The sequence below is a fragment of the Rhynchophorus ferrugineus genome, unplaced genomic scaffold, assembly GCF_030347505.1.
Source record: "Rhynchophorus ferrugineus isolate W39M unplaced genomic scaffold, kcgeb_rfMv2 rfM7, whole genome shotgun sequence".
NCBI classification, from domain to species: domain Eukaryota; kingdom Metazoa; phylum Arthropoda; class Insecta; order Coleoptera; family Curculionidae; genus Rhynchophorus; species Rhynchophorus ferrugineus.
Window position 1 is genome coordinate 6,139,872 of NW_027472586.1, and position 12,158 is coordinate 6,152,029.

General features: G+C 31.0%; 2 protein-coding genes across 4 annotated transcripts in view; one reads left to right on the top strand and one right to left on the bottom strand.

Moving 5' to 3' along the window:
* Positions 1 to 12,158, top strand: part of LOC143199320 (CUGBP Elav-like family member 1) — a 631,257-nt gene that overhangs the window by 591,785 nt on the left and 27,314 nt on the right. The gene's annotated exons all lie outside the window — the stretch shown is intronic.
* nenya (RING finger protein nenya) overlaps positions 8,489 to 12,158 on the bottom strand; it is a 56,719-nt gene continuing 53,049 nt past the window's right edge. Inside the window, exons 5-6 of the mRNA XM_076409047.1 lie at positions 8,687 to 8,821; positions 8,489 to 8,621 (exon numbers count right to left, since the gene is read on the bottom strand). Of these exons, the coding sequence (XP_076265162.1) occupies positions 8,705 to 8,821 (117 nt within the window). The 3' untranslated portion in view covers positions 8,489 to 8,621; positions 8,687 to 8,704. The remainder of the gene's footprint in view (positions 8,622 to 8,686; positions 8,822 to 12,158) is intronic.

A 12,158-nucleotide genomic window follows, 5' to 3' on the forward strand; every position in this document is an offset into this window, starting at 1 on the left:
ACCCCAAAATACATATATTTTGAGAGCTTTATCATTATCCGAGAGATACAAGTTTTTGGTAGTTTTTCCATATATATAGTCGTGAAAATTTGCGATTTTTGGCCATTTTCAGTTTTTTTGTTGTCATTTTAGTTCAAGTAATAGCAGAATAATGAAAATCACAAGGATTATAGAGAATTTTAAGCTGAATAAGGTGGCATTATAATATATTTTATACAACCTTTAGTTTTTAAGTTACACAATGAAAAGTATATTTTCAAAAAAATTGTAAATTTCGGTTTATGCCACACCTCTGCAAATCTACACATTTTAAAGCAATTTAACATGGATTTTCGTTTCTTTCACCCCAAAATACATATATTTTGAGAGCTTTATCATTATCCGAGAGATACAAGTTTTTGGTAGTTTTTCCATATATATAGTCGTGAAAATTTGCGATTTTTGGCCATTTTCAGTTTTTTTGTTGTCATTTTAGTTCAAGTAATAGCAGAATAATGAAAATCACAAGGATTATAGAGAATTTTAAGCTGAATAAGGTGGCATTATAATAAATTTTATACAACCTTTAGTTTTTAAGTTACACAATGAAAAGTATATTTTCAAAAAAATTGTAAATTTCGGTTTATGCCACACCTCTGCAAATCTACACATTTTAAAGCAATTTAACATGGATTTTCGTTTCTTTCACCCCAAAATACATATATTTTGAGAGTTTTTTCATTATCCGAGAGATACAAATTTTTGGTAGTTTTTCCATATATATAGTCGTGAAAATTTGCGATTTTTGGCCATTTTCAGTTTTTTTGTTGTCATTTTAGTTCAAGTAATAGCAGGATAATGAAAATCACAAGGATTATAGAGAATTTTAAGCTGAATAAGGTGGCATTATAATAAATTTTATACAACCTTTAGTTTTTGAGTTACACAATGAAAAGTGTATTTTCAAAAAAATTGTAAATTTCTGTTAATCTCACACATCTTCAAATCTATACATTTTAAAGCGATTTAACATGGATTTTCGTTTCTTTTACCCCAAAATACATATATTTTGAGAGTTTTTTCATTATCCGAGAGATACAAATTTTTGGTAGTTTTTCCATATATATAGTCGTGAAAATTTGCGATTTTTGGCCATTTTCAGTTTTTTTGTTGTCATTTTATTTCAAGTAATAGCAGGATAATGAAAATCACAAGGATTATAGAGAATTTTAAGCTGAATAAGATGGTATTATAATAAATTTTATACAACCTTTAGTTTTTGAGTTACACAATGAAAAGTGTATTTTCGAAAAAATTGTAAATTTCTGTTAATCTCACACATCTTCAAATCTATACATTTTAAAGCGATTTAACATGGATTTTCGTTTCTTTCACCCCAAAATACATATATTTTGAGAGTTTTATCATTATCCGAAAGATACAAATTTTTGGTAGTTTTTCCATATATATAGTCGTGAAAATTTGCGATTTTTGCCCATTTTCAGATTTTTTGTTGTCATTTTAGTTCAAGTAATAGCAGGATAATGAAAATCCCAAGGATTATAGAGAATTTTAAGCTGAATCAAGTGGTAGTATAACAAATTCTATACAACCTTTAGTTTTTAAGTTACACAATGAAAAGTATATTTTCAAAAAAATTATAAATTTCTGTTAATCTCACACATCTTCAAATCTATACATTTTAAAGCGATTTAACATGGATTTTCGTTTCTTTCGCCCCAAAATACATACATTTTGAGAGTTTTACCGTTATCTGAAAGATAAAAATTTTTGGTAGTTTTTCCATATATATAGTCGTGAAAATTTGCGATTTTTGGCCATTTTCAGATTTTTTGTTGTCATTTTAGTTCAAGTAATAGCAGGATAATGAAAATCACAAGGATTATAGAGAATTTTAAGCTGAATAAGGTGGTATTATTATACATTTTATACAACCTTTAGTTTTTAAGTTACACAATGAAAAGTATATTTTCAAAAAAATTTTAAATTTCTGTTAATCTCACACATCTTCAAATCTATACATTTTAAAGCGATTTAACATGGATTTTCGTTTCTTTCACCCCAAAATACATATATTTTGAAAGTTTTATCGTTATCCGAGAGTTACAAATTTTTGGTAGTTTTTCCATATCGTGAGTCGTGAAAATTTTCGAATTTTTGCCATTTTCAATGTTATTGTCGTCATTTTTGTTTAAATTATAGGAGATTAATGAAAATTACAGGAACTATAAAGAATTTAAGCTTGATCGAATAGGTATATAGTGATTTATACACAATATTTAGTTTCTGAGTTATTCGGTGAAAATTCTTTTTTAAAGAAATTAATGAATTTATGTTTATGTCACATGTTTCGAAAACAGCGAGTTCTGAAGCAATTTAACGTGAATTTTCGTTTCTTTCACGCCATAATACGTACATTTTGTTATATTGTACAGTTATAGACTTCGGTACAACATTCGGTCTAGCTAATTCCCGCCAACTCATACCAATTTTCCGACCAGACCATTATGCAACCGCCGTCAGATGATGCAGTTATCGAGCGAAACAACAAAAAAAACAACAATAATAACACGACGCGTTGTTGCTGGTAACGCGGTCATGAAGCCACGTCGACCTTGGATCGTTCTAGAATGTGTGCGCAATGAGGTTCGGTCGAATTGTTTGTTTGCCCATTGCTCACGGTCTTCGTTTCGAATCTATTAGGTTCGATTGTGTTTTGTTCTCTACCTGTGACACAGATACTTTGATTTACGCGCATCCAACATTCATACGCTCGAGAAGGAAAATCTTTGAATAATGTATGGAAAATTAGAAATGTGAACACTGAAAACTGTATAATCGTTTGAAGCCTGTGACATAAATAGTAACGTTGGGAACTATCGACTGAAAACTATCGATAGACCCAAAACAGTCGTATAAAAGAAACGTATGAAAACATAAAACTTCAAATCAAATAGAACTGCAAAGTTTGTGCTTAAATTAAAGGTGTTGCTATATTGCTTGGACTGTAGGGAGATTTCACGAAATATTGTTGTTTTCTCCCTTTGTGGGACAGTAGAGGCACCAAAGACCACTATGAAGTTAAAGATTGGTCAAAAAGATTTTCGTAGTTTGGTGTGTAGTTTTGGTAACATTTTTTGTAGTTTTTGAACAAGGTCTATAAGCCAAACCTTATCGAAGGCTTGTGCTACATCTAAGAAAATAGCTGAGCATACTTTTTTATTTTCGTTCTAAATTAAGTAATTCTAGATTATTAGAAAGCATTTTTGTTGGCTCACAAATGAGAAAACTTATTAAAAAAAGTCATTAAAAAAGTTATTATTAAAGTCATTCATGGATTTTAAGCAATTTTCTCTTAAAAATTTTCTCTGTCTTTTAAAATGCATTTCTTGCATTCCCAAATTGATTTTTCCCCCCATCTTGGAATTGTGAGTGACGAACAAGGTGAATGCTCTCACCAGGGTATAAAACAGATAGAACAGCGTTATCAAAGAAGATGGAATACTAATATATTAGCAGATTACTGCTGGTTTGTAATGAAAGAGGATTCTACTGTTCACAAGAAGAAAAGTTAATATTTCGTTATTTTCTTTCAGAATATATGCTCCTTTTTTTCGATTGACCACTTAAACCTGAACTATTTTGATTCATTGTCTATTTGCAAATATATATTCCTATTTTTTTTAATTAAGAATGTAAATAAATAAATTTGATTTAAAATGTTCATATAGTCTTTATTTATTTATAGTTCTTATATTTTCATTGGCAAGTGTCAGTGTGAAACAAGGACAAACAATGAAATCAAGACAAAATCACATATAAACACAAAGTAGGCACATCATTTTGAATTTGAGCAGAACATTAAAGACCAGACGTAGAAAATAGCGACTGAAATTAGTCGACTGAAACAGCCGATAGTCATTTTAATTCGATAGTTCCCAACACTAATAAATGGTCGCTATGACGCAAGTATGACTATCGTTTTTTACCATAGTTGTAATATTTGGCGTCAATTATTGGCCATATCAACATTTTGTTGTTCCTGAATACTCCAACAAAACTTTTTGTTAATAATTAAATCACTGACTTTGAATAATACATTTTCAACAGTAATGACATAGTCCTTTTGAGGTTCCAGTCTCTTGGTCTATCTGTAAGTAGTTGTTCATCACGACGACAATGTTTATGAGCACATCGCTAATTGGCAAAAAGGAAATTAAAATATAGTTAAAAAATCATTCACAGTTATAATTTTTATAAACTTTGGGGACTTATGATGATCTTAGATTTGAACTTTAAGAGCTATCTGAAGGAAAATGATTAGCCGTTTTATGCATCAGGCCTATAAACTAATTTCAAATGTTTACAAAAGATGAGTTGAAAATTTCTGAATATGTATCGAGTAAATCGCATTTGAGGTAAATTTTACTTTTTTATTTGTTTGTAATTTGAAGAAAAAGTCGTCTGATGGTTATGGAATTTTGTGTGAAGCCTGTAACAAGCATGCTCTATCGATTTCAGTATATTATTACTGTTTTCGACGTTTTACCGAAGATAAAGAGTGTTCTGCAGTGCAAAAAATAATGAAGAGGAATACTCTAAGGCATTACTCGATGGGGATCGAGCCCTCAATGGGGATCGCTATCAACTACAATTTATGCGTTTGTGTCGAGCACTGTGTAAAAAACAGCCGGAATACGAGCAAAGACACTACAACATTATTCTTTCAAATAATAACGCTCAACCACATGTTGCAAAACCACTAAAAACATACTTCAGTCGTGACCTGTCTGAGTAGCACTTCACTTCTTATGGAGATGCCAAAAAAGGCATCAATTCGTAGATAGCCTCAAAAGATTGCCTGAAAGATGGGAAAGGAAGCAGGCGCAATCGATAGACAACACTGAATAAAATACATTGTACCAATTATCTACAATAAAGCTTCATATTAAAAAAAACCTTTTAGAACTAATTTATCGCTAATTTTTTACTTTTCTTAATACAACTTTACATAGGTTTCTTATCAAATATTGAAAACATCAACAATAAACTAAACTAACGTAATTTTTATACATTCAGAGATGAACTAGTAATGAATCGGTTCCGTAAAGAACCGAAATCCTAATATATCTAAAAATAACCATAAAACAGTTCATTACTCCATGTTTAACGTATTTAGAGAACACTTAAAACCATATGTTTTATTTTGCATTAGTCGATAATGACACCAATAATATTATTAAAAAATTATTTAAATGAATCTATCCAGACCATTCGTCATATAACGAACCAAATATATTATTACTGACGATTTCGACGTTTTAAAAAGTATTTAATCGCTATTATATAAACTGTTATTCCTATGTTTATTATATATATGATATTATTTATGAAAACGTCAAGCTTTGTAATAATAAAAACTATTTTTAATCTATGGTTTAGTATACGAGATATATGAAGGGAATTTTATGGATTTAAAACAAAATATTTAGTCGATTAGCTTTTGTTTCATATACCAGGTGTACCGGAAAGTCATTGCCGGTATTAATAGTATGCAATGTTATGATTTGAGACATATACGATTTTATTCTACTGATGTCAAGCTTCAAAGCTATACATGTTATATTTCGTGCCTGAAAATGTGGATTTATACGCATCACTTTTTTTATTTAATCGAAAAGAAAAAGCCGCCGAAAGTTATCTTTGCTGGTAGAAACTTGCAGTCAGTATTGTATGCTCTGCTATATTAAAAATATGTAAAACGTGGTTTCGAAAAGGCGATAATAAGTCAATTCTTGTGTCTTTACCCTGTTTTTATTTTTATTAACCTAGCCAAGAACATTCTAATGTTCCATTTTGAAATAGCCATGTCTCATCTAGATACACAAATAATAAAACTTCCTTAATGTGCTTTTCAAAATTGCGTTATTTTAAAGGCAACGTCTAGAAGTTCAATTTGGCCTCTTCGTAGATTATCTTTACACCATTTAAAGCCTATTTCTCAGAGTACGAAGATTCCCTCAAAGAGATTAATATCCCGAAGTTTTATATCGATACTTCCGAGACTAATTTCTACTGCGGAAAAAAACTACTCACTGTTGTCATAAATCTCATAAATTTGATGTCGTTTAGAGCTAATATCAAGATAATTTTGTTCGTCACCCATTTCGTATGTGAACGCTTTCTTTTCTGGTTATAATATATTAATATTACGTGCAGTTGCAACACGCTAAAAATATTTCCAATAAACTTAATATATAATAGTATCTATACTTACTCTCTAAAGCATTTTACTGACTTACCATTGTCTCGTTCTTGCACGGAGTAATTAATTAGAGACGGCGGTTTATAACCTCTAATTATTATCACTAATTTTTGGAAGAATTTGACAACAGGGTCGAACATTATCAACAAACTCGACAGACTCGGTTACCTGTTCGAACGCATCAGACAGTATTCCGTCTCTTTTTAACCAGGGTAAAATTAGAATAAGCAACCCGCTCTTAGTTTAAAACGAATTATACATTTTTACAATCTGCATTTGGCAGTATATTCGACGTCATCTATGACGTGTTCTGGCTGTATTATTGCAATGACTATATACCGCGATAGAATGTTCGAACCGCAGCTATTTCAGTAAACAAAACCGACAATCGAAATCAAAATAAACCTCGTCCTTGGAAAATATTTGATCGCGTCGGATTTATGTTAAACTCAGTCACATTTCCGTTAGTTTGGAGTCCAAGCGTTGGCCCATTCAACACGGTCCGAATCTATTACCACAACAAATCATAAAAGTCGCAATAACTCGTGAAGGAGCGGACGGGCGGTCCCTCCATCCCGCCCCTCCCTCCTCTCGTTCCGTCGTGATTCAATCGGGCGACCAGCTGCAAGCCACGGCCGATAAAGCAAGGATACTTAACAAATAATATCGGATCTGGTGCATGCGTATGATACCGCTTCATTTATTTATTCCTAATATATAAATAATATAAATATAAATATAAATATATACAAATTTGATAAATATTTCATTTAATGTTGATACTACATATAAGGGGGGAAATAAACATTGAAAAATTCTGGAAATAATACATTTTATTTAAAAAATTATTGAATAAAATGAAATAATGAAAAATAATTTCTATATGCCTTTCTAATTTTGTAAAACCACCATATTTAAATTAATTTACATATTTGAACAATTAACCAGAACTCCAAGAGCCATCTAAATAAGCATCACCATCAAAAAGACCTACATCTTTTATATCAAACCCAACCAATATAGTTAAAAGCTAATGAAAAGCTACCACTATATATGAAAACAGTGAAATTCTCCTAAAAATACTTGATCCACAAACCCCATTAATGAATTAACTACCTCTACCTTTCAATTAACATATTGTACATTTACTAGCCTAAACCGAATGGATGATCGTTCTTTTAAACTGAAAGAAATCTCAGTTAATACTCATCATTATTCTTACAAAACAATAATTTATTTACCTACTAGCGACCCGCCCCGGCTTCGCACGGGTGCAATGCTGATATTAAATTAAATACACTACAGAAAAAATATGAACGTTGTATATAAAAACATAGCGGCCCGCTCCGACTTTGCACGGGCATAAAATATATATGCCTATGTCATTCAATGAAAACATGATTAAAATCGATCCAGTATTTTTGGTTCATTCATTACTGCCCTTGGCCTGCACGCATTAAATTTGGAGTAAAACAATTCCTCTTCCCCTATACTTACTATGAAGATTTCCTGCTATCTTTGGAATATCTAAATTCATACAATTTTTATTACATTACACATTTTTAAACGCAAATTTTAAATTTGTAATATTTCCGAAAATATTTGTTTAATTTACATGCTGTAAGGAACCATATTGATCTAAATTAATTGCACACTGTATTTAAGGTACTTAATTCGATAAGGATTAATGCCATATTGCTTAAAATAGCTTCGTAAATAAGCCGTTTTCTCACGTAAAAAGTAAACAATAAAAATGGTTAATGTGGGTTATCCCTAAAAGATAAACATGTACCATCGCGGACTTTTTTGTAGACCTTTTTATGGTGTACAATACTGTAGTACATTAATTTGATCTAACTCGTAGGGTTAGGCAGCGTTTTTGCTAATTGCTAAATAAGCCTAAAAAAATAGGTTAATTTACGACATCACGTTAGAAACCTCTAAAATTAGCAATGTTGCCTTAGTATATTATGCATGTATTATACATATAAACCTTCCTCTTGAATCACTCTATCTATTAAAAAAAACCGCATCAAAATCCGTTGCGTAGTTTTAAAGATTTAAGCGCACATAGGGATATAGGGACAGAAAAGGCGACTTTGTTTTATACTATGTAGTGATACTCTTATATGATAACGCATTTTATTTTCCTTATCATTGGATCATTAAGGTGTCGTTGATAGTTTTATATTTTCTTTATTTGATCCAGGTCCATTTTTGTTAGCAAATTTATTTTTTTCGTAGTATCACTGTACACTGTTCTAAATCTTAGCAAAATGCTGTCTAATTAATTCTTCCGTGATTCTCTGAACTTCACATTCTTTTTCACTCTCCACAAATTCTAGCTACATCTTACCTATGAAATAAAATTTAAATCATTACAAAAATATATTATGTTTAAAATATACGTATAATTATTACCAGTTACTACAATTTTTGCTACTGTTCTTGATGGACAAACTTCATTAGTAACTTGACTATTTCCAACACAACATGAATTATTTTCTTCTCTGTTTTTGTTATCATTAAATGTTGGCCTATGTCGATACCCATTCCCTGTAAATAAAATTGATGCTGTTACGATTTTATAACTTTTAAAAGTGTAAGTTTATATTCTGCACATTCTAGATTTCTTTGTTGTTTTCACCCGGTCGACTGTATGGATTGACTCCGAGAAGAACGTACCGTCATTAGAAAAGGAAGACAATAGAGTTTATTCTGTGCAATATAGTGCGCATGCGTCATATCCGAAATTATTTGTGAAGTAATGTATACTGACAAAAGCATCACATCGCAGCCACGTCGAAGCATTTATATATATATATCATATTTTAGTCTCCGAAATGTGTCAGGATTGATTTTTTCGAGACTAATGACATCTCCATACTCTCCGGCCACCGTACAATAATAGAATGGGACCGAAAATATATTTTTCAGGTCGGATCCCATACGAACAACGTCTGGCGTTGTTATCATCGCGGAATGCACGGCCATCAGTGGAAAATATGCGCGGAAACCGACGTCATCCTTAATGATAGCGAGGCGTGTTGATAACGCGAAGGCGAATATGCCGCAAATCCATGGGAACCAACTGAAAAAAAAAGTTTTCTGTTCCTTGTCATCAGGAGATTGCATCTCGTGCATCGAATGCAGCAGGATTCATACCCGCGACTACAGCAACAGCAGGAGGACGGTTCTATCGCCTTAACCACTACGTGAACCAAGACGGCAGAATATTTTTTTAAAGATTTTATCTTGAAAATCATTATGTACCTTTTAAAATATCTCTCAAGTTAACCGATATGTTATGATGGCAAAATTCAGGAATCAAATTTAAGAAATGCCTGAAAGATCTACGAATCGTGTAATAAAAAAAACTGAGAATGATATTAAAAAAAAAAGTATTGATAAGCACTTTAAATGATATTTCAAATATACTAGCTCTTGGATACATATTTCTGACTCTTTTTCTCTCACTTTCCCTTCATTTTTGCCTCTCTCCCTCTTCCCCTCTCTCCCCTATAACAGAAACGTTTAAATATATAAAGTATATTAAAGTATATAGAACAAAACGATAACTAACCGAAATATTAAACTATATTTTCCCCTTAGATACAGACCCGACGACTTGAACTGTCGATTTACGTAGAAATACGAACTTAACGGACACTAAAAATCTACAATTTAAATGTTGGCATTGTTAAAAGTTGAATTTTAAATTTGTCACCGATTGTTCGGGTTTACTACATTAGTCGACAATCGACGCTGGCATAATGTATATACGTATATCGAACAGTGTTAATCACTTGGATGTTTCATTTTTCTTTGAATGAAAAGCATGAGGTTTAGAGGATTTTTCTATGTTTCGGAGATAAATATATCGCAATTTAGCGAGCAAGATGTCTTCTGTAATGGTTAAGGTTTATTTGATCATATTCAAGGTTAATAAAATATGACAATTAAAAACCTTTATTGTGATAGAGTCTTGGTTTAGCGTTTTTAATGATTTCGATATAGATAAGAAATAACAACATCATTTATTAGTCAAGAAATTAACAGTTAGAAGTCATAATTGAACAAAACTTCCTTAGAACATATGATATTGGGTCTCAAGTTTATATTGCTTACTTAATTTAGCTCTACTTTATAGTTATTAATAGACAGCAAATTGCTTTTCTACAAGCACATTTTAGCTACAAGCTAGCTGTATAATGATTATTTATAGTACCATATATAATGATTATATTATACAACCTTTAGTTTTTGGATTACATAATGCAAAATATACTTTCAAAAAGTGATTTAAATTCGGCTTATGACACATATCCTCAAAATTATAAATTCGAAAGAAATTTGACATGGACTTTCTTTTTTTTTTTCATACCAAAATACATGTATTTTGAGAATTTTATTCCGTAGGTAAATTTTTTTATAACTTTTTCCATATATATAGTAAAGAAAATTCATTTTTGCTGTTATTTCTGTTTAATCCAACCTTAGTATAATAATATATTTGTAAATATAGTAATACATAAGAAATATACATTGTAATGTATTTAAACATCACTTAATAAATACTGAGTGCTTAATCATGTATAATTATTCTCATGTTTATTATTATTGTGTCTATTAATGACGTCATACTTTTAACTACAACATAATTATTAACACAAATGCAAGAAATAAACTAATGATGGTTAGTGTTTCAATGTTAACTAATTAAAAAAATAAATATCTATAGAAATAAATTATTATAAATTATTGAGATATATTGTTCATTAATAATTAATATAAACAACGGATAATAGCCAATGGATAAACATTGAGTACAGACCGTCAATGTAATAGAAATATTATGCGATCAAGTAAGTTTGTAACTTGAGAACATTCCGCTCTTGTATATTATTATAATTTATTTATATTATTTGAACGTTTGCTACCATTTCTATATAACTCTACATAGTTATTTTGCTCTAAATGGACATAATATTTAGTTACGTCGTTGTATTAAAACAGACGATTCAAGCATAGAAGTTCACAATACCATCTTGCGGCCCTCGAAGTCCCCGATATATAGATTCTGGTAAATAGCCAGTAAACTAGGACGTCGGGAACTGTTAGGGGACCCGTAACTTCCCGGCCAACTTCACAATATAACTGTTCCAACAGTTTAAATTAATAATAATTTCCATGTTCGCGACGATGAAGCTGTTAAATAACATTTTGCGAGACGTGCGACTGGATAGACGACGGTTTCCCAGAAGGACTTACCAAACAATGGGGGTCCGTATGAATCGAATGGATAATCAGTAACGCCCTCTGTCTTAGCCTATATGTTACCCGTCGAAAAGTACAGTAAAAGAAATGTTGCTTTAAGAGAATGAGATGGTGTCTGGATAGATTGACTATGACAGAAAAATAATATGTCATATTCCTCTTCATATTATATTCCTGTCATATCACCTCTTCAACTAAGAACATCCCCGTAAGAATTCAATCGAATTATCAGTGGCGTGATGTTTTATTTAAAATGAGTATATCATCACTACCAATTTAAGCAATCCGTATATTTTCCATTATTTTCTATAACTTATTTGATGCGTTTCATCTAAAATAGTGTCTCCTTTACAGCTCTTGTAACTTATTGATATTGCTGCTTTTTGTATTTCTTCAAATGACGTCAATAGACATCTGCAGCAACAGGTCTATTCAGTTTTACCAGCTTGTAATACAATTCAACTACTATATGATACCGCTGTATCTAAAGAACTGCTGTAATAAGTTGTACAATATATATCGGTAAGAATTTAATCGAATTATCAGTGGCGTGAAGTTTTATTTAAAATGCCTTAAAAAACTACCAATTTAAGCAATCCGTATATTTTCCATTATT